The following is a 25,418-nucleotide window of genomic DNA, read 5'->3' as shown; positions in this document are numbered from 1 at the left end:
AGGGGGAAGGCCACACCTAATCCTGGATCTGAGCACCTTCAGGTTACAGGCCCAAGCAACAACCTGCAGTAGTATTACTTCCATATACATATTACCTATGATACATTACAAAACGTTCACACTCACACCATCCATTCTCCCAAACTGCATTAATACAGTATTGTTGGTATTTCCATAAAAAAACATGCCTGTTAACCTGAATGAACATTTGGACAATATGCACATTTCTGAGAGCAAGAAATAATGTACGGGAGGGGTTACACTTACTGACAGCGTCAACATCGGTGACACCGGAGCCCCGCATCCTCAAGTACATGAGGCCGAGCAGTACGAAGAACAGGCAGGCGGCCGTGAGCAGGATCATAGACAGGTAATGCGCGCTGAAGCCGCCGCTGGCTGACACCTCCTCCCTCCTGAACTGCTGCAGGAGCTCGTCCTCCGGGACCGGGAGTTTGGGCTTGCGGCTCGCCTGTCCGTAAGAGTGGTTCGGGGCTGCGTGGTTGGAGTGGTTGAGTCGATAGGTGGCCGGCAGGCTGCTGTACGCTGAGTACCGCGATCGCAGCCCGGCACCGAAGCCCCCGACGCCGTCGTCCGACCCGCAGTTGACGTGGTTGTTGTTGTAGGAGGTGGGACCACTGCTGCTGCCGCCGCCGAACTCCCCCATGATGCCGGAGACCAGATCCGCATGCAGCGGGAAGCCACGATTCCTCAAGAATCCACTCCCCAGCTTGCCCCCTTGTCCCCTTCTCCTAGCCTCGTCTTCCTCCTCCCCCTGGTCTCCCCCTATGTCTAGACCAGCCGTGCCGGGCTTGTCATCTGCTCTAATTACGCCGCCTCTCGCCTTTTCCCGGTCGCTCTCCGCCCCTCTGGCTCCCTCAGGGAAAGGCGGCGGCGATTTCGGGTGACTCCGCCTGGAGCTCAGTCGTCGATCGCGGTACCTCCCGAGCTCAGAGGCGTCCTCCTCCTCTTCCTCCTCGTCGTCCTCCTCCTCTGAATCGGAGTAGCCCCCCGCAAACTTGCCGCTGCTCGGTGTGAACGGAGATCTGCTGCCGTTCACGGTACGACTCTCTCTGTTCACGTCGTTCCGGTAATCGCTGTTGCTGGACTCTGCATAACCCCTTCCTTCCGCGCCGGGCGGGTGCAGTTTCGCCCGGTCTCCCCACCAAGGGGACCCCATGGTGCTCCGCCTTTCCTCCAGCAGCCCGAGAGGGGAGCTGCTGCCCGCGCCGAGCCCTTTACTCCTGCGAGCAGCGGGTGTTACGTTAGGCCCCGGCTGCTGATGCTGGTGTACGGACGCTCGTTCCCTCCTGCTGCCGTACAGGCCTCTTTTCTTCTGGCTAATCTCGACATCCGATTCGTCGGAGCTGAAGCCCAGGACAACCTTACCGGGCGCGCCGTGGCGCTTTTCGCCTAGGACCGGGCGTCCGCCAGGGCTCTTGCTGGCGTCCAGGTGCGTGACGTCACCGCCGGGCGGCCTGGCTCCGGATCCCGAAGCTCCCGCCGCGCTGCCGCCGCCGCTGCTGTTGTTGTTGTTGGTGGTGGTGGTGCCACTGTTTCGCCCTTTGCTCGCCCTGCTTCCTCGCTGTTGCTGGTCCTCACGGAGTTTCTTAAGCTTCTTCAGGTACACGGGCCGAGTGTTCTCGGTCACCGGACCTGGGATGAAACCGAGGCGCTTTAACTCTGAGAACAGCTCCTCGTCAGTTAGCTGCGCAGCCGCCATCTTTGCTCGAAACTCGCACGCAGAGCTCAGCGGGAAGTGACGTATGAGGCGCGAGCCAGACAACGTTAAAATGAGACTCTTCGCTGGTGTCATGCTGGGCAGCCGACCTGTCTGCGGGAGGCAGGATCAATTATCATCCCTTCTTCGCGTAAATCTGACTCAACTTTTCATCGTACGAGTAAATCCCCCCGTAATCGTTAAATATCTGTAACATCGATATATTTATGTGCATTCTGCACATATATCCAAAGGACACAACAATAATACAGATAATGAAATAAACATTCTCCTTTAGCAAATGATAAAATGATGAAATTCACAATTCAAGTGTAAATGCAATAAAACGTTATAATTGTCAAACGCAAATGACTGCAGTTAAATGTACAATAATTTACCTAGCAAATTTCACAAGAAACACCCAGAATCACTAAAACAGAGCAGGATATCTGAGACATGGAGGTTATTGATGAAACTTGGTTTACTTATGGAATAGGTAAGTATAGGTTAACTAGTTACTAGTTTAAGATCAGCTCGTTGTAGACCTTATTTGGTCTGTAAGCCCAGAGCAGTCATTTAAAATACATTTTTATTTATTATTGAAGAACTATTTGTCTCGTTCATTTCAGCTCCTCAGACTTAAAGAGTTTGTTTCTGCGCCTTATAAGCAAATATTCTGGAACATATTATAAAATAAAGCGTTTAATAATTTATTTGTCTTATTTATTTTTATTTCATTTGCGGTGATAATGGTTTGACACGGTATAAAAATACCATCCAAAAATCAATATGGCAGCATCAAATATATGTTCAATTGCAAGTTACTCTGGATAGTTAAAACAAATATCTAAACTTGACAATGAGTATGTGCTCTTTATGCCTAATTATTAATGTTTATTTTTTGTGATTTACATGGGAAAGTGTGCAACCGAGAAAACAACGTATTGTAAATATTAAACTCACCACAAGGAGGCTCGTGAAAGACTCGCAGGAACGTAAGAACTTTCTAAAATCCTCCAGAAGAGCAATAGACCGCCTACATGGTTATTGGCCCGTTGTTATGTGGATTTTAGATATTCGAAAGAACAATGGGGAAAACCCAAGGATGTTTCTGGTCTAAAGCTGGACGAGATCCAAACGCGGTGGGAACGTATTTTGATTTCAAAGCGTTACGACCTGTTCCCCTGGTGCTCATTACTTGAAAATTTCTCCGCGGGAGACTCCAAGCTCCGCGGATCCCAGTATTATATGAAAATAAAGCCATGTATTGAAATTTACATTCTGTGTTTTTGAAAGTAACACGATATAAGTAGACATGTAAAGCAGCAACCTATATTACGATGACTCGAGTTGTTTTATTCTTGGCTATTACTATTTGTTAGGTTTATTTATTTTGTAATTTATACCATGATCGTACACGTCTGGCAACAATTACATAATCCAGGACAGAAAAGCATTTTTGCATCTCAGCCATATTTCCATTGCTTGTGAATATACGACAGTAATTGCTATAAATAAAATACTTCTTGCTGCAATTATTTTTTGCAAGTCATTTGCTTAAAAAAGATAAAGTAATAGGAAGTTATATGCAATTAAATTGTGTCACATCTGTTTATATATATATATATATATATATATATATATATATATATATATATATATATATATATATATATATATATATATATATATATATATATAATCTAACAGAATTTAGTTGTCAAACACATTCAGGAAAAATGTATCAGTTGTTCATAGGTTTTCTTAAAGAAAAACTATATATTTATAAACATAAGATTTAAAGTTTTGTCCTATATTCATAGCTAACAGAATGTATATGTGCATTAAGCGTTGTCTCATTCATTGAAAAACGAGTCACAGCATAACATATTTATTCATTTGTTTCACTTCGCCACCCTGTGGTTGTGTCCGTACTGCAAAGACCCGTACTACAGCGCGCGGCGCACTTGAGGGGTTTCATTCTGTCAGCTCGGCTGGGACCCGACGGAGTGGAGTTAACGGAACCGAACACTAGCAGGACCCTGCGACGGAACCGCTTTCTCTTTATTGCACATGATGGCCACCAACACACCTGCTGTCTGGCTCTTAAAAACGTGCTTTCTTCTTGTTTGGGGGAGTTTTATTACAGATGCTATCCAGGATCAAGGAAGTTTGTACATGTGGATTGACGCCAACCAAGCCAGAATCCTTATTGGTAAATGTTTATCTAAATGCAACTCGATATTTGTTTCATGATTTCTTTAAAAAAAAAAAAAAAAACCTTTAATTATGCACAATGAACGTTGTATTTGAATTTGATGAGGATGATCTTATGTGATCTAAAAACTAGATTTGTCGTGTATATAATTTTTGCAGCTATACACATTTCGACTTTTGGCTGGGTTATTTCTTGTATCCGTGAATCATGTTTGAACCGCTTAAGAAAGCAGGCTGTTTCATTCACCAGGTTTTGAAGAAGATATTTTGATTGTGTCAGAGGGCAAAATGGCCCCATTTACTCACGACTTCAGAAGAGCGCAACAGAGGATGCCTGCAATTCCTGTCAATATCAACCATGTGAACTTTACCTGGCAAGCTCCAGGACAGGCAAGAATTTTAATTCACTTTTATGGGATACTTTGATTAAAAAACGTGTAATATGGCAGGCGAGCATATACGAATCTCAGAAGAACCAAAGTGTCAGTAAAAGGACTTGAATAATTGTTATTCAGCTGTATGGAGCCAATAAACAGGATTGGGGACGTACTACTTTATTTTTTATAAAATCGTAGTTGTAATCGTAGTGTTACATGGCGAAAGAGGCTAGTAAAAACGCTGGGAATGTGTATATACTAAATATATAGCATTTAATAAATGTAGTATTTCAGATGATGCTGAATATGTAGTACAAAGAATTTGACGTTTTTAAAGATTGTGATATCACGTAGCAAGTTTAAAGGCTGCAGATACGTGTCTAAACCTATAACGTTTATTTTCCAACCGAAATTTGACGTAGTCCACTGTAAAGCGCAGTTGAAGATCTCTAACTTTCGACTGACCTGGCCAGCTTTTCATCTTCATCCAAAACTGCTGGTGTGACTTGTTGAACATCGAGCGAGCGTTTGTGCAGCTGCAGCGCGGGGTAAAAGGTGTCTGAGCTGAGAGCTCAGAATCTGTCCTATCTGTAATATTTTAAATCCCTTCACTTGCGGTATTTTACGGCTTGGTGTTGTAGACACGCCGCCAAGGATCAAAGAGCAATTCTGCCGAGATCCTTCTCCATTTAATGCGTCAAGTCTGTGCCAACCATCTGGTCCATCTGCGCATAGAAAACAATGGTAAAATTCTCAGATGTGTGGCAGAATCCATGCTTTTTAAAGGAGAAGGTTCCTTCTCAGATTGCTTTTCGTATTTGTTTTTCTTTGCCATTACTTCGGTAGTTATTCTATTGACCGCGTTTCGGTATATTATACCCTTGGGCACTTTAATAAAAGACAGTCGTAGTTTGCACATAACTGGACAGGTTTGTGTTTTGTTTTTATTAGTTTTTATTGGTTCATTAGACTGTTATTCTGTGAACTGATGCCATTGATTTTAACGAGCAGAAATGCACATCACATGTACCCAGAATGTCTGACGTTACAGCGAGGCCGTGGCTCGGTAGTATTGTATCCTTATATTGATTGAGTTAGAGATGTACGTAATTTTAAAATATATACAATATAATGTACTGTATAATTTCAACATACCAAAGACCTAATATATTAAGGCATAACTAAAATTAATCACACATTTGCTCCGATAATCCCACATTTTTCATCAACTAACGTCATTTGGCTACTCTTATTTACCTAGTTACTGCTAGTAGCCTACATTTTATTTGAAAATAATTACAACGGTCATGTATTTTACTAAAGTAATTCAAGTTAGTTACCTCGTACAGTCAGAAGACGTAGTTAACCTGCTAATTCATTAACTTAATCATATATGTCCAAATTTTACGTTTACGGTCGTATCTTGGCGTGCCTTTACGCAGTAATTATATTTTTCTTAGACCACAACTTCAATAATGTGTACATATAATAAGAATGTGCAATCTTTCGAAATCATGCAAATACATTATCTTAAAACGGAGCATATTGAATGGTTATTTTGCTCATGAATTTATTATTAACACACGTTAAATACAGAAACATGTTCATTCTTACGTATAAGCGTCCAGATTTAGCTGTCAAACACATTCAGGAAAAATGTATCAGTTGTTGATAGGTTTCTTAAAGAAAAACAATACGGTATTTTCAAATTTTCTTTCGTAATTCAGCGCGTCTTGGCCGGTTGCAATCTTAAAAGCAAAGTTTGATTGGGACAGCAAACGTACTCTGCTGCAGGACAGTATTAAGCTGAAGCAAGAGCGTTTCACTCGGGTAATTTCATAGTGTTTTATGGAAGGATCTAGCACAAGCCGTGTTATTGCACAGCACTTTGAGAACATAATCTGTAAAAAGCATGCAGTGACGGTGAATTAAGATAGGCCCCCTCTTTTCGGGGTCCTCTTACCCCCACATCAAAGCTAACCGCCAGGGCTTAAGAACAGAAGACCCGAGGTGCAGAGCGTGGCCAAAGTCACCCCGCCGGAGTTTATCCGTATTAATTACCACTGGGCTGCGGGATCAGCGTTACTTTCCAAGCACCGCGTAGCCTGCCCTGTTTTCTTTATCGCGCTTTCACACGGCATCAGATCATCATATTTTCTGGGGGACTCCAGTCGCTGGCGTATGTCCCTCGCTTTCATGTGAGCCCCGTTTTCTATCCTTTAGATTTGCGGTTTTGAAGTATAAAGTAAAGGCTGATTAAAGTGAGGTATGCTGGAAAGGAGCCGAGCGGGTTCCCTTTCACATCACAGGACAGGTTTTTGGGGACTGGGATCGGGGAACAATGAACCGACGCGATTACTATACGCGTGGTTGTTAAAAATTGTAAGGTGAGGATAACTGGCAGATGTGAGATTTTGTTTCTGAGGAGATGGGTTGTTCTGAACTACAGGAATACGGCGGCAGCGCCTTCCTTCGCTCTGAGAGAAGTTTTCATTTGTTAGGATTTGATGGCTGTTTATTAATCTTAGTAGCACTTCACTGCAATTAAAACATTTCAAAAATAAAATCTGCCTTTACATGTATAGTATTTTATATTTCAATTCCTGCACATGGAAATATGTAGGTCTACAAAATAGTTGAAAGGAAAAAATTTGAAATGCTTTAATCTGAGACCAGAAAACCTTCTTCGTTTGAATCCTTTATAATGTGTTCATGTTGTTCAAAAGTACCTTCTAATACTGGACACAGCTGGGAGGGGCTGGGTGTGGACCCTCTGTTTTCATCATGCTTCATCATGTATGACCCCCCAAGCCCCCAAGGACAAAGACAAGCCTTGGTGTGAGTCATGCTTGCCAGACTGTGCCATGTGTAGGCTATGTTCTCAGCACCTGCCTTTGCGTCACTGTTACCTGACTGTCATGTGACAGCAGCCCCCCCATGTTACTCTGAGTCACGGTTACCTGACTGTTATGTGACAGCCCCCCCCCCCATGTTACTCTGAGTCACGGTTACCTGACTGTAATGTGACAGCTCCCCCCCCCCATGTTACTCTGAGTCACATTTACCTGACTGTAATGTGACAGCTCCCCCCCCCCATGTTACTCTGAGTCACATTTACCTGACTGTAATGTGACAGCTCCCCCCCCCCCATGTTACTCTGAGTCACGGTTACCTGACTGTAATGTGACAGCTCCCCCCCCCCATGTTACTCTGAGTCACATTTACCTGACTGTAATGTGACAGCTCCCCCCCCCCCATGTTACTCTGAGTCACGTTTACCTGACTGTTATGTGACAGCTCCCCCCCCCCCATGTTACTCTGAGTCACATTTACCTGACTGTTATGTGACAGCTCCCCCCCCCCCATGTTACTCTGAGTCACGGTTACCTGACTGTAATGTGACAGCTCCCCCCCCCCATGTTACTCTGAGTCATGGTTACCTGACTGTTATGTGACAGCTCCCCCCCCCCCATGTTACTCTGAGTCATGGTTACCTGACTGTTATGTGACAGCTCCCCCCCCCCCATGTTACTCTGAGTCACGTTTACCTGACTGTTATGTGACAGCTCCCCCCCCCCCCCATGTTACTCTGAGTCACGGTTACCTGACTGTTATGTGACAGCTCCCCCCCCCCATGTTACTCTGAGTCATGGTTACCTGACTGTTATGTGACAGCTCCCCCCCCCCATGTTACTCTGAGTCATGGTTACCTGACTGTTATGTGACAGCTCCCCCCCCCCCATGTTACTCTGAGTCACGTTTACCTGACTGTTATGTGACAGCTCCCCCCCCCCCCGTTACTCTGAGTCACATTTACCTGACTGTTATGTGACAGCTCCCCCCCCCCATGTTACTCTGAGTCATGGTTACCTGACTGTTATGTGACAGCTCCCCCCCCCCATGTTACTCTGAGTCACGGTTACCTGACTGTTATGTGACAGCTCCCCCCCCCCCCCATGTTACTCTGAGTCACGGTTACCTGACTGTTATGTGACAGCTCCCCCCCCCCATGTTACTCTGAGTCATGGTTACCTGACTGTTATGTGACAGCTCCCCCCCCCCCCATGTTACTCTGAGTCACGGTTACCTGACTGTTATGTGACAGCTCCCCCCCCCATGTTACTCTGAGTCACGTTTACCTGACTGTTATGTGACAGCTCCCCCCCCCCCGTTACTCTGAGTCACATTTACCTGACTGTTATGTGACAGCCCCCCCCCCATGTTACTCTGAGTCACGTTTACCTGACTGTTATGTGACAGCTCCCCCCCCCCCGTTACTCTGAGTCACATTTACCTGACTGTTATGTGACAGCTTCCCCCCCCCATGTTACTCAGAGTCATGGTTACCTGACTGTTATGTGACAGCTCCCCCCCCCCCCCATGTTACTCTGAGTCACGGTTACCTGACTGTTCTGTGACAGCTCCCCCCCCCCCCATGTTACTCTGAGTCACGGTTACCTGACTGTTATGTGACAGCTCCCCCCCCCCATGTTACTCTGAGTCACGGTTACCTGACTGTTATGTGACAGCTCCCCCCCCCATGTTACTCTGAGTCACGGTTACCTGACTGTTATGTGACAGCTCCCCCCCCCATGTTACTCTGAGTCACGGTTACCTGACTGTTATGTGACAGCTCCCCCCCCCCCCATGTTACTCTGAGTCACGTTTACCTGACTGTTATGTGACAGCTCCCCCCCCCCATGTTACTCAGAGTCATGGTTACCTGACTGTTATGTGACAGCTTCCCCCCCCCATGTTACTCAGAGTCATGGTTACCTGACTGTTATGTGACAGCTCCCCCCCCCCATGTTACTCAGAGTCATGGTTACCTGACTGTTATGTGACAGCTCCCCCCCCCCCCCATGTTACTCTGAGTCACGGTTACCTGACTGTTATGTGACAGCTTCCCCCCCCCATGTTACTCAGAGTCATGGTTACCTGACTGTTATGTGACAGCTTCCCCCCCCCCATGTTACTCAGAGTCATGGTTACCTGACTGTTATGTGACAGCTCCCCCCCCCCCCCCATGTTACTCTGAGTCACGGTTACCTGACTGTTATGTGACAGCTCCCCCCCCCATGTTACTCTGAGTCACGGTTACCTGACTGTTATGTGACAGCCCCCCCCCATGTTACTCTGAGTCACGGTTACCTGACTGTTATGTGACAGCCCCCCCCATGTTACTCTGAGTCACGTTTACCTGACTGTTATGTGACAGCCCCCCCCCATGTTACTCTGAGTCACGTTTACCTGACTGTTATGTGACAGCTCCCCCCCCCATGTTACTCTGAGTCACGGTTACCTGACTGTTATGTGACAGCCCCCCCCCATGTTACTCTGAGTCACGGTTACCTGACTGTTATGTGACAGCTCCCCCCCCCATGTTACTCTGAGTCACGTTTACCTGACTGTTATGTGACAGCTCCCCCCCCCCCCCATGTTACTCTGAGTCACGGTTACCTGACTGTTATGTGACAGCTCCCCCCCCCCCCATGTTACTCTGAGTCACGTTTACCTGACTGTTATGTGACAGCTCCCCCCCCCCCCCATGTTACTCTGAGTCACGGTTACCTGACTGTTATGTGACAGCTCCCCCCCCCCCCCCATGTTACTCTGAGTCACGGTTACCTGACTGTTATGTGACAGCTCCCCCCCCCATGTTACTCTGAGTCACGTTTACCTGACTGTTATGTGACAGCTCCCCCCCCCCCCCCATGTTACTCTGAGTCACGGTTACCTGACTGTTATGTGACAGCTCCCCCCCCCCATGTTACTCTGAGTCACGTTTACCTGACTGTTATGTGACAGCTCCCCCCCCCCCCATGTTACTCTGAGTCACGGTTACCTGACTGTTATGTGACAGCTCCCCCCCCCCCCATGTTACTCTGAGTCACGGTTACCTGACTGTTATGTGACAGCTCCCCCCCCCCCCATGTTACTCTGAGTCACGTTTACCTGACTGTTATGTGACAGCTCCCCCCCCCCCATCTTACTCTGAGTCACGGTTACCTGACTGTTATGTGACAGCTCCCCCCCCCATGTTACTCTGAGTCACGTTTACCTGACTGTCACGTGACAGCAGCCCCCCCATGTTACTCTGAGTCACGTTTACCTGACTGTTATGTGACAGCCCCCCCCCCATGTTACTCTGAGTCACGGTTACCTGACTGTTATGTGACAGCTCCCCCCCCCCCATGTTACTCTGAGTCACATTTACCTGACTGTTATGTGACAGCTCCCCCCCCCCCCATGTTACTCTGAGTCACATTTACCTGACTGTTATGTGACAGCTCCCCCCCCCCCCATGTTACTCTGAGTCACTGTTACCTGACTGTTATGTGACAGCTCCCCCCCCCCCATGTTACTCTGAGTCACGGTTACCTGACTGTTATGTGACAGCTCCCCCCCCCCCCATGTTACTCTGAGTCACGGTTACCTGACTGTTATGTGACAGCTCCCCCCCCCCCATGTTACTCTGAGTCACGGTTACCTGACTGTTATGTGACAGCTCCCCCCCCCCCATGTTACTCTGAGTCACGTTTACCTGACTGTTATGTGACAGCTCCCCCCCCCCCATGTTACTCTGAGTCACGTTTACCTGACTGTTATGTGACAGCTCCCCCCCCCCCATGTTACTCTGAGTCAGGTTTACCTGACTGTTATGTGACAGCTCCCCCCCCCATGTTACTCTGAGTCACGTTTACCTGACTGTTATGTGACAGCTCCCCCCCCCCCCGTTACTCTGAGTCACATTTACCTGACTGTTATGTGACAGCTCCCCCCCCCCCATGTTACTCTGAGTCACGTTTACCTGACTGTTATGTGACAGCTCCCCCCCCCCCCGTTACTCTGAGTCACATTTACCTGACTGTTATGTGACAGCTTCCCCCCCCCATGTTACTCAGAGTCATGGTTACCTGACTGTTATGTGACAGCTCCCCCCCCCCCCCCAGTTACTCTGAATCACGGTTACCTGACTGTTCTGTGACAGCTCCCCCCCCCCCAATGTTACTCTGAGTCACGGTTACCTGACTGTTATGTGACAGCTCCCCCCCCCATGTTACTCTGAGTCACGGTTACCTGACTGTTATGTGACAGCTCCCCCCCCCATGTTACTCTGAGTCACGGTTACCTGACTGTTATGTGACAGCTCCCCCCCCCCCCCCCAGTTACTCTGAATCACGGTTACCTGACTGTTCTGTGACAGCTCCCCCCCCCCCAATGTTACTCTGAGTCACGGTTACCTGACTGTTATGTGACAGCTCCCCCCCCCATGTTACTCTGAGTCACGGTTACCTGACTGTTATGTGACAGCTCCCCCCCCCATGTTACTCTGAGTCACGGTTACCTGACTGTTATGTGACAGCTCCCCCCCCCCCCATGTTACTCTGAGTCACGTTTACCTGACTGTTATGTGACAGCTCCCCCCCCCATGTTACTCTGAGTCACGGTTACCTGACTGTTATGTGACAGCTCCCCCCCCCATGTTACTCTGAGTCACGGTTACCTGACTGTTATGTGACAGCTCCCCCCCCCCCATGTTACTCAGAGTCATGGTTACCTGACTGTTATGTGACAGCTTCCCCCCCCCATGTTACTCAGAGTCATGGTTACCTGACTGTTATGTGACAGCTCCCCCCCCCCCCATGTTACTCTGAGTCACGGTTACCTGACTGTTATGTGACAGCTCCCCCCCCCATGTTACTCTGAGTCACGGTTACCTGACTGTTATGTGACAGCCCCCCCCCATGTTACTCTGAGTCACGGTTACCTGACTGTTATGTGACAGCCCCCCCCCATGTTACTCTGAGTCACGTTTACCTGACTGTTATGTGACAGCCCCCCCCCATGTTACTCTGAGTCACGTTTACCTGACTGTTATGTGACAGCTCCCCCCCCCATGTTACTCTGAGTCACGGTTACCTGACTGTTATGTGACAGCCCTCCCCCATGTTACTCTGAGTCGCGTTTACCTGACTGTTATGTGACAGCTCCCCCCCCCCCCATGTTACTCTGAGTCACGGTTACCTGACTGTTATGTGACAGCTCCCCCCCCCATGTTACTCTGAGTCACGGTTACCTGACTGTTATGTGACAGCTCCCCCCCCCCCCCATGTTACTCTGAGTCACGGTTACCTGACTGTTATGTGACAGCCCCCCCCCCCATGTTACTCTGAGTCACGGTTACCTGACTGTTATGTGACAGCCCCCCCCCCCATGTTACTCTGAGTCACGGTTACCTGACTGTTATGTGACAGCTCCCCCCCCCATGTTACTCTGAGTCACGGTTACCTGACTGTTATGTGACAGCTCCCCCCCCCCCCCATGTTACTCTGAGTCACGTTTACCTGACTGTTATGTGACAGCCCCCCCCCCCATGTTACTCTGAGTCACGGTTACCTGACTGTTATGTGACAGCTCCCCCCCCCCATGTTACTCTGAGTCACATTTACCTGACTGTTATGTGACAGCTCCCCCCCCCCCCATGTTACTCTGAGTCATGGTTACCTGACTGTTATGTGACAGCTCCCCCCCCCCCCCCCATGTTACTCTGAGTCACGGTTACCTGACTGTTATGTGACAGCTCCCCCCCCCCCATGTTACTCTGAGTCACGGTTACCTGACTGTTATGTGACAGCTCCCCCCCCCCCCATGTTACTCTGAGTCACGGTTACCTGACTGTTATGTGACAGCTCCCCCCCCCCCCATGTTACTCTGAGTCACGGTTACCTGACTGTTATGTGACAGCTCCCCCCCCCATGTTACTCTGAGTCACGGTTACCTGACTGTTATGTGACAGCTCCCCCCCCCCCATGTTACTCTGAGTCACGGTTACCTGACTGTTATGTGACAGCTCCCCCCCCCCCATGTTACTCTGAGTCACGGTTACCTGACTGTTATGTGACAGCTCCCCCCCCCCCATGTTACTCTGAGTCACGGTTACCTGACTGTTATGTGACAGCTCCCCCCCCCCCATGTTACTCTGAGTCACGGTTACCTGACTGTTATGTGACAGCTCCCCCCCCCATGTTACTCTGAGTCACGTTTACCTGACTGTTATGTGACAGCTCCCCCCCCCATGTTACTCTGAGTCACATTTACCTGACTGTTATGTGACAGCTCCCCCCCCCCCCATGTTACTCTGAGTCATGGTTACCTGACTGTTATGTGACAGCTCCCCCCCCCCCCCATGTTACTCTGAGTCACGGTTACCTGACTGTTATGTGACAGCTCCCCCCCCCCCATGTTACTCTGAGTCACGTTTACCTGACTGTTATGTGACAGCTCCCCCCCCCCCCATGTTACTCTGAGTCACATTTACCTGACTGTTATGTGACAGCTCCCCCCCCCCCATGTTACTCTGAGTCACGTTTACCTGACTGTTATGTGACAGCTCCCCCCCCCATGTTACTCTGAGTCACATTTACCTGACTGTTATGTGACAGCTCCCCCCCCCCCATGTTACTCTGAGTCACATTTACCTGACTGTTATGTGACAGCTCCCCCCCCCCCATGTTACTCTGAGTCACGGTTACCTGACTGTAATGTGACAGCTCCCCCCCCCATGTTACTCTGAGTCACGTTTACCTGACTGTTATGTGACAGCTCCCCCCCCCCCCATGTTACTCTGAGTCATGGTTACCTGACTGTTATGTGACAGCTCCCCCCCCCATGTTACTCTGAGTCACGTTTACCTGACTGTTATGTGACAGCTCCCCCCCCCATGTTACTCTGAGTCAGGTTTACCTGACTGTAATGTGACAGCTCCCCCCCCCCCCATGTTACTCTGAGTCACATTTACCTGACTGTTATGTGACAGCTCCCCCCCCCCCATGTTACTCTGAGTCACATTTACCTGACTGTTATGTGACAGCTCCCCCCCCCCCCCATGTTACTCTGAGTCACGGTTACCTGACTGTTATGTGACAGCTCCCCCCCCCCATGTTACTCTGAGTCACGTTTACCTGACTGTTATGTGACAGCTCCCCCCCCCATGTTATTCTGAGTCACGTTTACCTGACTGTTATGTGACAGCTCCCCCCCCCAGTTACTCTGAGTCGCGTTTACCTGACTGTTATGTGACAGCTCCCCCCCATGTTACTCTGAGTCGCGTTTACCTGACTGTTATGTGACAGCTCCCCCCCCCCATGTTACTCTGAGTCACATTTACCTGACTGTTATGTGACAGCTCCCCCCCCCATGTTACTCTGAGTCAGGTTTACCTGACTGTTATGTGACAGCTCCCCCCCCCCATGTTACTCTGAGTCAGGTTTACCTTGCTCTCTGTCCTTTAAATGTTTGATCCAGACTGGTTACCTAATGTGTTGCTAATAATACATACAGTGTTACTAATAATTATTTTAAACACTAACAAAATAAATGCAACCCCTGCAGTATTTGTCTGTTACACTGGAATGGACAGTGGTCAGAAACATGGATAATCTTGGATATTCTGATTCATATTACTTCTGTTTAATGGTAATTTTGAGAGGTGTCTCACCATAGGCAGAATACTTCTACGAGTTCCAAAGCCTCCGCTCCTTGGACAAAGACATCATGGATGACCCAACAGTCAATGTCCCCCTGCTGGGATCCGTCCCGCACAAGCCGTCAGGTGAGCCCCGGCTGGTGGGACCAGGGCCATAACTGGTAACTCTGGGCCCCCTGCCGAATTTAACATGTAATTTTACTCATTTAAGGGCCCCTGTACAGTGCTGGGGCCCCTGAATCTGCCAGAGTATCCATACCCCTAATGTGACCCCTGTAAAGTGCTGGGGCCCCTGAATCTGCCAGGGTATCCATGCCCCTACTGTGGCCCCTGTAAAGTGCTGGGGCCCCTGAATCTGCCAGGGTACCCATGCCCCTACTGTGGCCCTGTAAAGTGCTGGGGGCCCTGAATCTGCCAGGGTATCCATACCCTTACTGTGGCCCCTGTAAAGTGCTGGGGCCCCTGAATCTGCCAGGGTATCCATGCCCCTACTGTGGCCCCTGTAAAGTGCTGGGGGCCCTGAATCTGCCATGGTATCCATACCCTTACTGTGGCCCCTGTAAAGTGCTGGGGCCCCTGAATCTGCCAGGGTACCCATGCCCCTACTGTGGCCCCTGTAAAGTGCTGGGGGCCCTGAATCTGCCAGGGTATCCATACCCTTACTGTGGCCCCTGTAAAGTGCTGGGGCCCCTGAATCTGCCAGGGTATCCATGCCCCTACTGTGGCCCCTGTAAAGTGCTGGGGGCCCTGAATCTGCCAGGGTATCCATACCCTTACTGTGGCCCCTGTAAAAGTGCTGGGGCCCCTGAATCTGCCAGGGTATCCATGCCCCTACTGTGGCCCCTGTAAAGTGCTGGGGCCCCTGAATCTGCCAGGGTACCCATGCCCCTACTGTAGCCTGGACAAGAGCAAGGGATATCATTGAGTAATTACCATTACAAAACAGCTCATGGCTATTATTAATACTATTATTATTATTACTATTTGTTGTTGTTGTTGTTATAAAAGCCGCAGAATTACAGTACTTATTACACTGTTATTCTACCTCTCATTCCTTGTTAGAACATTTTGTAAGTTGCATAATTCATAATCAATGAGAATCATAATTTTATTCACATAATTAATCTTGGTTAAACCCAACCGTTAGGTGAATATGCCCAAAAAGCAAGAATACTTAACACTTTTACTCTGAGACGATAGAACATGCAGTTACTTATTGTCTGCTGGTTTTACAGTGTTATAAATAACTGTTCAAGTAAATAGAATGACCGAAATGAGGACCATCACAGACTGGTTTCTCTCAAACCCCTGTTTTCAGGAGATTCCAGAAAACCAGAGTATCAGAGTGCATTCTGCACATATTTGCGTGGCTTATTTTTAAACTGCCTATTCTACATATAGTCATATATCCAGGCTGGGCATTTCCATCCTTTCATGCTTTCCGACTGAGTCACTGTCCTTTTAACAAAGATGATCACAGTGATTAGGAGGGAGATCTACAGTGGCTAGCATTCGCATGCAGTAAATTCTGAAGATGAGGAACAGCATTTCCGCTGGGCAGTTTAGAGGAAGGGGGTCCTGCGGCCCGGTGCCTCTCCGGTCAGGAGAGTGAGCTGCTTGTGGTGTGTCCATCCCCTTAGTGGTGCAGGTGGGATTCCCCTGTCTGGGCAACCAGGACGGCGTAGCGGCCTTCGAGGTGACGGTCCAGGTGATGGACAGCGGGGGCAGTGTACTGCTGAGGACTCCGCACAACGCCATCTTCTTCAAGACCTGCCAGAGAGGTGAGATGGGCCACCGCCACAACCCCCCCCCCCCACTGCGTAAGCATGTCACCAGCACCAGGCTGCTGACAGGGTTGGGGGTAGGGAGCTCATGGAACCACAGCTAGAACTATAGTTACCTTAATTAAATATCAAGCTTGTTATTCCGTAATTAAACATTAAGCTGTACAAGCTTCATTGGATAATCACTTCTACAGTTATAATATAATGATGTACCTGGACATGTTGATTTAATATTAGAGGTCTTCTTTGTTACATTAGGGTCGGGGCAGCAATCAATTGTAGCCTGTTTCCAGGTTGACGGTGAAATTAATGGATAACGATTTATTTAATGATGGCCAATCGGTTGATCACCATCAAATATCAAGGAAGATCCCCCCCCCCCCCCCCCCCCCAGTCTCAAGTCAGCAGTAGCTTGCCAGAATTTTTCCTTTGTAAAAGTAACTCTCACTGTATAAATGGTTTGGTAGCCCTGGCCTATGGTTAGCTGGGAGATCGCTAATGTCTGGTTGTAGGTTGTACTTTAGCAGAGGCCATTCACTGTCACTGGGATCTATATCCCCGGGTTCGAGCTCCTCTGTCGGGGGTGACAGGTAGACCTCAGTAATCACTGGTCAGCGTCTTCCTCCCTTCCAATGGCAAATTTCTTAAATGACAGCTAAAAACACCATTATGGCAGGGTGGTACCCCTCCTCCCCAGTGTCCCCCTCGCTGTGATCGTGGTCTGTCCTTATCTGGGGGAACAGTGACATGCCCCCCCCCCCCCACTTTCATCTGAACATCACTGCCTTATAGAAAGCGGCTGAACACCTCTGCAGTAATCGGAGGGGCTGTGGTCGTGGGCGAGGCTGGGGGGGGGGGGGGGGACAGGCCACAATAGTGTTCCCACCACTTCATGGGGAAGTGTTAGCTGTGTGGCAGGAATCTGTTGCCACCCCACCCCCCCTCCTCCTGGACTCCCGGCCCTGATCTCTGCTGAGGGAGCAGTGAGCTGGCTCAGCACAGATGTGCGTTGAGGTTTGTGGGGCCCTCAGCAAGCTGGTGATGTCATGTGAACTCTGCCAGCTGCAGCCACCAAGGGAGCATGGGAAATGCTCTGCCCCCATCCAGCCAATGCTTGTTTAGCAGAAGCCGCATATGTCCCCTGGGCAGCAGCCCAACACTGCCACCTGCAGGATGCCGAAGCAGCCTCATCCCACATCCAGAACCCCGACTCGGCACATAGCCACGCTCTGATCTGGGTTATGCAATATTATATCTGGCCAGGAGGTGGCATTGTAGTTAAGGCTATGGACTTCAGTGCTTCAAGTTCAAGTCCTGGGTGGGGCCCTTCTGCTGCGAGCAAGGCACAACCTTAAGCTATACAAGTCAATTAAAAAGATACTTAGGATATAAGTATTGGGATATTATGAATCATTTATTCACTTAGGAGATTACCCTAATTAAAATGAATGTTATTTTCACTTTCCTGCCTTTATAGCTTTATGGAAATCTGGGCTCAATTTCTTGCTCAGGTTACCCTACGGAGGCACACAGGTAGTATTACCTTTAACCACCATGGCACCGGATACGTCCAAATCCCGCCTGAGACGAGCGGCTGCCACACGCACACAGCATCTGCGCCTCCTCGGTAATCAGCCAGATTCTCCAGCCAGTGAAGGTCTGCCGCTTATCTGTCAGTGCAGCTGGGCAGCACGGCTGGCAGAGAAGGTCCTTGACCTACTATGTTGGCAGGACAAGGACTGCAGCTTTTTCTAGGGCATGTAAACAAGGCTGTGCAACTGAGCCTGAGCTTCCGGAACATTTAGGTAGGACCCCTGGCTGTAGACACTCGGGACCAAAGCTGTGCTATATTTGGAGCCAGATATTTCCAGTTATATGTATACATATAAATAAAGAAAGCTTGTATATAAGGAAAAATTGTGCACTGTGAATGCTACACTCATCAGAGCAATATCCAGTAAGGCAGTGTGTGTCTGATGCTCTTGTCACTGTGGCCTTCTGGGAAAGTAACCCTGAACTTTCACCTTTGCACTCTGCTGCCCTTTGACCCCTTTTCTTAAAGCCAAGTGCCCGGGTGGCTGTCGGAACGGAGGATTCTGCAACGAGAGGCAGGTGTGCGAGTGCCAGGACGGCTTCTACGGACCGCACTGTGAGAAAGGTGAGCGTGGACCCGACGGAGCGCGGAAGCATCGCCGGCCCGGGGGTCAACCACTCAGACGAGGCAAAATACTCAAATCACTGTCAGGTCCTTGGGTCTGATCCCCAGTCGTTCTGGGGCACTGGCTGAACCTGCTGTCTGTCCCTCACTCCTACTTCCCTTTGGACGAAAGTGTCTTCTAAATGACGAAAATACAGAATCATGTTCTTTGAGTAGCAAAGGCATTACAACACGATAAAAAAAACCCTCAGTTTCTGTTTGTTCCTGGCTGATATAAATTAAACGTGACTTGAGCTGTAGTATAGATATAGTCTATTCACTGCTGACTACAAAACAGAGCAGGAGTAACCTTCATATTAACATCATGCATCCAAAATGTGAACATTTGACATTTGCTTTATTTATCTATAGCTAACCTCACTACATAATTAAAGATCGCTATCCCTTCACTCATTAATTACCCTTGCGGTGTATGCAGGTACTTATCTAGAGGAAGTCTTTGGTTTCAGAGTCCAGCTCCAACAAGCCTCAGCCCGCATTCATGAAACATGGATATTGTGTTGGAATTGAAATGTAACACAGTCCTCCCACGCCCTCTGCAGGGCAGACGCGGGATTATATTTCTGCCCGTATCTCGCCGGCCCCTGGGGTGGCTTTACGTGAAAGCAGCACATGAAGGATCGACACATTTGCTGTAGCAGCATGTATGACAGGAAATTTCCTGCTCTGTCTGCGAGGTAAACTGAGCCCCCCAATTCCTCCCCCCTCCTCCCCCAGCCCTGTGCTCCCCTCAGTGCCTGAACGGCGGCCTGTGTGTAAGTCCTGGCATCTGCATCTGCCCCCCCGGCTACTACGGTGCCAGCTGTGAGAAAGGTACAGTATTTAATTGTAATTGGTTCTAAGGTTCGAGTGTTTCGGTGTGATGGTGGATGGGGTCGTCCAGTAGGGGGCACTATGATTAAGGAGCTTGATTTGTGGCCTTGAGGTTCAGTTTTTTCAGCAAAGACACGGGCATGTTAATGGGTCTAAGTCTTACTGCTGTTGTCCTCCTCTAGCCAACTGCAGTATCTCCTGCCTGAATGGGGGCACCTGTTTCCACCCGGGCAAGTGCATCTGCCCTCCTGGATACAGGGGGAACCACTGCGAGATCAGTGAGTATGCAGCCTTTGCGGTCACATGACCTTTACTGTCCACTCTGGTGGGGGCAGCAGACTTGGGCTCCCTGCATGGTACTGAGCGGAATCCAAGGACTGACAGACAGCCATCAGGCAAATGGTGATACTGGTCATGTTGGGTATGCCATTTTGTATACATGAACTAATACTGTATTGCCACACACTCTTGTCAAGGCCCTTGGGGCTACTGTGTTTTGAAAGGAACTATATGAAAACTGAATTTAAATTGAATTTAAAAATGCAACCAATTCAGAAATCAGAACATATAATCATTTTGTGGTTTGTTTTCAGAAGGCAAAGGGCCAGTTTCCTGGGTGCAGCTGATGCTGTTTTCTGCAAAAAGCTTCATTAAATATCGGCATTGCATGCAAATTCTCCTCTACAGCATCTTACACACGATGGAGGATTTGCTAGTCCGTCACCCAAAAACAGAGCTAAAGAAGTCCACCTAAAGAAAAGGTGTCAACAGCAAAGTATACACCACTATTTAAAAGCCGCGAACTCATGCGGCGGACAAAATGATGCTTTATTTGTACAGTACATGCTGTAGTGTTGCTCCCATCTGGCTCCTGATTTTAACCCTAACCCACACATTCAGGTGAGTGTGAAGTTTGGGATCTGAGCACAGACTGAGTCATTTATCCACAGAGGTTAAGATCCATGCCGAAGGGCCCAGTGACGACGTGACTGACAAGCATGGGATTCAAACCAGTGACCTTCCGATCACAGGCACAGAGCCACACCCTGCCCCCCAAACAGGCGTTATATCAACCGAATCATACACAAAAAAGCCTCCCCATTCAAAACCTGGCCAGGAGACGAGTTCCAGCGGTCAGGGATGATAAACTGGTGTTTAATAAATGGGTTACTCTATGGCCGGGAGTGTGCAGCAAGCCCCTCGGACGTGTGTGTGCGCCCCGTACGGGCAGCGGGGGCCTTTCGTCTCGCAGGGTGTTTAAACTGCCCACTGTAGCCGCTTTCCACGGATATACATTTCACTGGGACACAAAACATAGCCGGATTATTGAAACATAATATGTCTTAATGAAATATGCAGGTGTAACATGATGCTCCGATCAATACCTCACGCCCACTCTCAGTTTAGTCTGCGTGCTGGATGTAACACCGCCGGTGTGCCCCCCCCCCCCCACCCATTCCTCCGCACCCCATTGTTTCACATTGATTCTTGGTTATTTTTTAGCCGCAGGGTCAAACAACTAAATTGATGCAATTATTAACTGGAGACAGATTACACAAAGGACTTCCTGTGTTTTTCTAAGGGAGAAACTAGAGATTGGTGCCGGTCTCTCGCCTCCAGGGTCGTGGGTTCGATTACCTCCCATGGCTTCGTCTGTGTGCAGTTTTCCCTATGGTCCTGCAAGTTTCCTCAGGGGATTTTAGTTTCCTCCTGCAAGCTGGGAGAACTGGTGTCTGTAAATTGTCAGTAGAGTGTGGTTGCGTATAAATCCTGCAACAGGGCTGGCATCTAGTCCAGGGCGTCTAGACTTCAGGTTCAGCATAACCCTGTACTAGATACACAATGGGATGGATGGATGGGAGTTATTCACTTTAAAGCCTCGTGTCTGTGCTGTGACTCATTTTGACTCCCACACCATGCTGGTCCCTTAGTAACTGAGACAATATGCAGGATATTTTCATGCAGCCTTTTTTTTTGGAGTGATACTTTTTTAACATGAATGTTAAAAAAGTAGGAATTTGATAAATGGAGAAACAAATGTTTACCTGTGACAGGCCAGAACCACATCTCTTACCCGGGGGCCCTGAGGTCATGGGCTGGACGCCAGGTTCACCGGGCCTGGCTCAGAGATTGTGGAAGTCAGTGCTGTTAAACTCCATCCTCTGATTGTTTCAGTTCTTCTCCACTTAGGCTTCCCTTCAGTACTGCAGTGCCTGCATGCCGCAGGCCCGTCTTCATGACTTCTAGCACCAACATGTATCGTGTTTGTGCCCTGCAGGCCGCTGCAGCCAGCCCTGTCTGAATGGTGGAAAGTGTGGCGGCAGGAACAAGTGCAAGTGTGCCAAGGGTTTCCATGGTGACTTCTGCTCCAAGGGTAAGGTCCGGACCCCCAGACCGCCCCCCATGGTCCATGGTGCTGCTCTCCAAAGCACACCTGCTTACCTAGATACTTAGACCTCCATGAACACCTAGATAAAATAATGCATTCACCTTATAATAATAAATAATAACAGAATTGCTACATTTTTGTATATTATCGATATATGTATGATTTCTATATGTTCGGCTTGCAGTACTGCAACTTCCCTAAAGTTAAAGTGTGTGAGAATTACTGAGAATTATGTTTCTCTGGGTTCAGGAAAAGCCTGAGTGAGGTTGTAAGTTATACCCTGCAAAGCTGCATTCGCAGGGGGAGGAAGGCTGCCATCAGCTGCTGGAAACCTGCGGGAAATCATTGGGATACATGCGTGTTGTCTGCGTGTAAAACAGAGGGTGGAGTGATGATGTCACATTGGAACTCTCTAGGAAATGCAAGTTCATGTCTGTGTGCATGTATGTGTGTGTGTGTCTGTGTATGTGTGTGTGTGTGTGTGTGTCTGTGTGGGTGTCTGTGTATGTGTGTGTGTGTGTGGATTAGGTTTATATTACATTGTGGGGACCAAACATTCCCCACAATGTAATAAAAACTTATTATTTTGATGTTGTGGGGACCATTTTTCTGGTCAAAACAAAGATCTGTGGAGGCAATCAAAAAACTAAGAATGGCAAAAGACCTGTATTTTGTTTGGTTTCTTATGGCTAATGTTAGGGGAGGGTAGGGGTTACAGCAAGTTTTCCCCATAGAAGATATAATTACAAACCTCTGTGTGTGTGTGTGTGTGTGTGTGTGTGTGTGCATGTTTCACAGCTGCCTGCGAGCCAAGCTGTGGCCCCCATGGGACCTGCATAGAACCCAACAGGTGCCAGTGTCGGGAGGGATGGCACGGACACCATTGCAACAAGAGTGAGTGAAAAACAGCCCCGCCTCTTATCCCGGGAATGAGCCCTTAACACACTCCAGCATCCAGCTCACACGTTCATCTCGACGAACTTCACATGACAGCACAATGTGAGCTTTATCTCTTGTTCCCGAAGTCCCATTTCATGTACAAAAGTATTCTCATAATATGCCGGTGGCTTCGCTCCACATCTCCTCAGCGCTGCCCCTTGCCTGTGTCTCTGACCTGGTCCCCCCCCCCCCCCCCCCCCCCAGGGCACCGTGCTGGGATTCTCCCCTCACTGCGGGCACTGGGACCAAAGGCGAAACGTCAGCCTCCCTTGGCCAAGGAGGTCAGGATGGGGGAGGACAGTATCAGCCCCCCAGAGACCAACTATATTATGTGAGCTCAGGGGTGCAGAAACTCATTCCCGACCCCCTCTGGGAGTAACCCCCCCTTTTCTTTTTAACTATACTTTACCCCCCCCTCCCCATTTGTAGAAAGCATCCATCAGATGCTAGTTTGTTTGTCTTATAGGCCATTTCTTGAACCCCCCCTCCTCCCACCCCATTGACGAGCCCAGTAATTTCTTTCTGTTCTTACTTCCTGTTTACTCGAACTGGCCAAGCGGAAACCCCACCCAGAGCAGGTCCCATCTGCAGTTTGTGTAGCCAGTGTTAGGGAGTAACCAGTTACATAAAGCTGCGTTATGTAATTAGCTTACAAAATTAACGCAACTGTAATGCTTTACAGTTACTGAGAAAAAATATGTAATTAAATTATGGTTACAAATCAAAATGTTAGTGATTACAAAAGGGTTACATCCAAATATATTATTTTTGTTAAAAAGCTTAGATGTATAATATAACATTCTTTTTGTTGCTTTACATCTTTTCACCGTGCAAATATGCCTTTTAGACAACACGGGTCAGCAAAGCTGTTGGGAATTTTCAGTTTATTACCCAGTCTAAAACATTTGTTAAACAGTATTCAAAAAGTAATCAAATGTAATGAGTTACATTACTTTGATGAAGTAATCAAAATAGCTACATTACTTATTACATTTTAACAGGGTAGCCAGTCAGCTGTAGCCTGTTACATTTCAAAAGTAACCTTCCCAACATTGTGTGTAGCTATAGCCCGCAGGTTTTATCCAGCAGCCCACGCCTCGTCTCATGGGCAATAAAGGCTTGTTTCCGAATGACTGTCCTCTGAAAAAGAACAAAAGCCTTTTTGGAGTATCACCCGTAGGTTCCACGGAGAGGAGTTGGCGTTCTGTGTGGCCTCACCATTGTGTTAAAACGGCAGCGACCGTGGGGTTTGTGCAACATTATCTTTGTAGAAACAGGGGCCGCTGCCAAATGCTGACTAAACTCTTCTCCCTTCAGTTGCGTTTGCCTGCTCCCGCTAGTTCGAGGAAGTTGTGTGAATCCAAAACATTAATCTGTGTGCAGTGCTGGGTATTTTTTTTTTATAAAATATAAATAAGCTTCATCAGCAGGTGGTTTTTCGATGTCCTTCATTAGGAAACTAGGTATCAGTTTGTTTGTTGTTTATTTAACTGGTTTCCTTTGTAGCTTGACATTTTAAAAGCCTCCTTCAGTCTATGTGCCTTGCAGACTTAAGAATATCGGTGTTTAGCTTGGCGCCAATGGACTTAAGGTGCCAGGAAGAAGAGTCCTATCTCATAGTCAGCTCTCCTCGAATTCTAAACCCCAAAAAGGTATTCCCAACCCAGTTGTATATCCCAGGGAGGGAACACAATTTACCCAAAAAGGTATTCCCAACCCAGTTGTATATCCCAGGAAGGAAACACGGTTTGACCAAGCAGGAAAAACAACCATCGTCAGATTCATTCACCCGGTCAGCCTGCTTATCGTTGCAAGAGAGGATCTCATCAGAGACAAATAAAGAAAATCACAGAAGAATTAAGACAACGGTGCACCTGAGAGTTAGGATTTCAGGGAGGAGAGTGGGAAAACATTAAACTCTAGATACAAGGGACTAATACACAAAGCTTTTAAGAAGCGTGACTAAAGTACGTAACACATCTGAGTAATGTGTCCTATTTCCATCTAGCTGTCTGACACCTGGGTAATCTAGATCATTCTTTCTCAACCTGGTCCTCGGGGACCGCCAGCCGGTCCATGTCTTTGCCTCCTCTCAGCTCCCCGCCCGGCAGCCCACATTTTTGGTAACAGGACTTGGGAGGGAGTAAAACGTGGACCAAGGACCGGGATAAGAAACACTGATATAAATCATAACTTACCCAGCCACATACCAGTCTGATGGTTATTGCAGTATTTAAATAATAGAATTAACCAGTGAATTTTGCATTTTTGTAAAACCTCTATGCTATTAATATTTACTCGTATCTCATAGTACAACAAAAAATCTTAATGACTTTTGGTGCCTTAAATAAAAATGTATTTTAGTCTCAGAGCTCTGATGAGAAAACTTTGCTAGTCTTATTATTTTTCAAAATATTCACGTAAATGTCATGTGTTAATATCAGTGTAATAAACTGCCTAATATATGTAAACATA

At 48.0% G+C, this 25,418-nt stretch overlaps 2 protein-coding genes across 4 annotated transcripts in view; one reads left to right on the top strand and one right to left on the bottom strand.

Annotated features, from left to right (window-relative positions):
• Positions 1–1,761, bottom strand: part of lemd3 (LEM domain containing 3) — a 10,921-nt gene extending 9,160 nt beyond the window's left edge. Inside the window, exon 1 of the mRNA XM_048978820.1 lies at positions 268–1,761. Within this exon, the coding sequence (XP_048834777.1) occupies positions 268–1,720 (1,453 nt within the window). The 5' untranslated portion in view covers positions 1,721–1,761. The remainder of the gene's footprint in view (positions 1–267) is intronic.
• Positions 1,315–25,418, top strand: wif1 (wnt inhibitory factor 1). 3 transcript variants are annotated; one of them, XM_048979032.1, is made up of 11 exons: positions 1,315–1,450; positions 3,867–3,932; positions 4,185–4,324; positions 14,818–14,926; positions 16,441–16,581; positions 18,647–18,742; positions 19,520–19,615; positions 19,798–19,893; positions 21,894–21,989; positions 22,803–22,898; positions 23,148–25,418. In XM_048979032.1, the coding sequence occupies exons 2-11, from the start codon at positions 3,896–3,898 to the stop codon at positions 23,276–23,278; spliced, it is 1,038 nt and encodes a 345-aa protein (XP_048834989.1). In that variant the 5' UTR covers positions 1,315–1,450; positions 3,867–3,895; the 3' UTR covers positions 23,279–25,418. The 3 variants fall into 3 exon arrangements, 2 of the variants coding, with proteins under 2 accessions (XP_048834989.1, XP_048834897.1); XR_007382900.1 differs by lacking the exon at positions 1,315–1,450 and having other exon boundaries at positions 3,431–3,932; positions 22,803–23,003; positions 23,148–23,279; XM_048978940.1 differs by lacking the exon at positions 1,315–1,450 and having other exon boundaries at positions 3,432–3,932.

The sequence above is a fragment of the Brienomyrus brachyistius genome, chromosome 1, assembly GCF_023856365.1.
Source record: "Brienomyrus brachyistius isolate T26 chromosome 1, BBRACH_0.4, whole genome shotgun sequence".
Taxonomy (NCBI): Eukaryota; Metazoa; Chordata; class Actinopteri; order Osteoglossiformes; family Mormyridae; genus Brienomyrus; species Brienomyrus brachyistius.
This window is presented reverse-complemented; position numbering and strand designations above follow the sequence as displayed.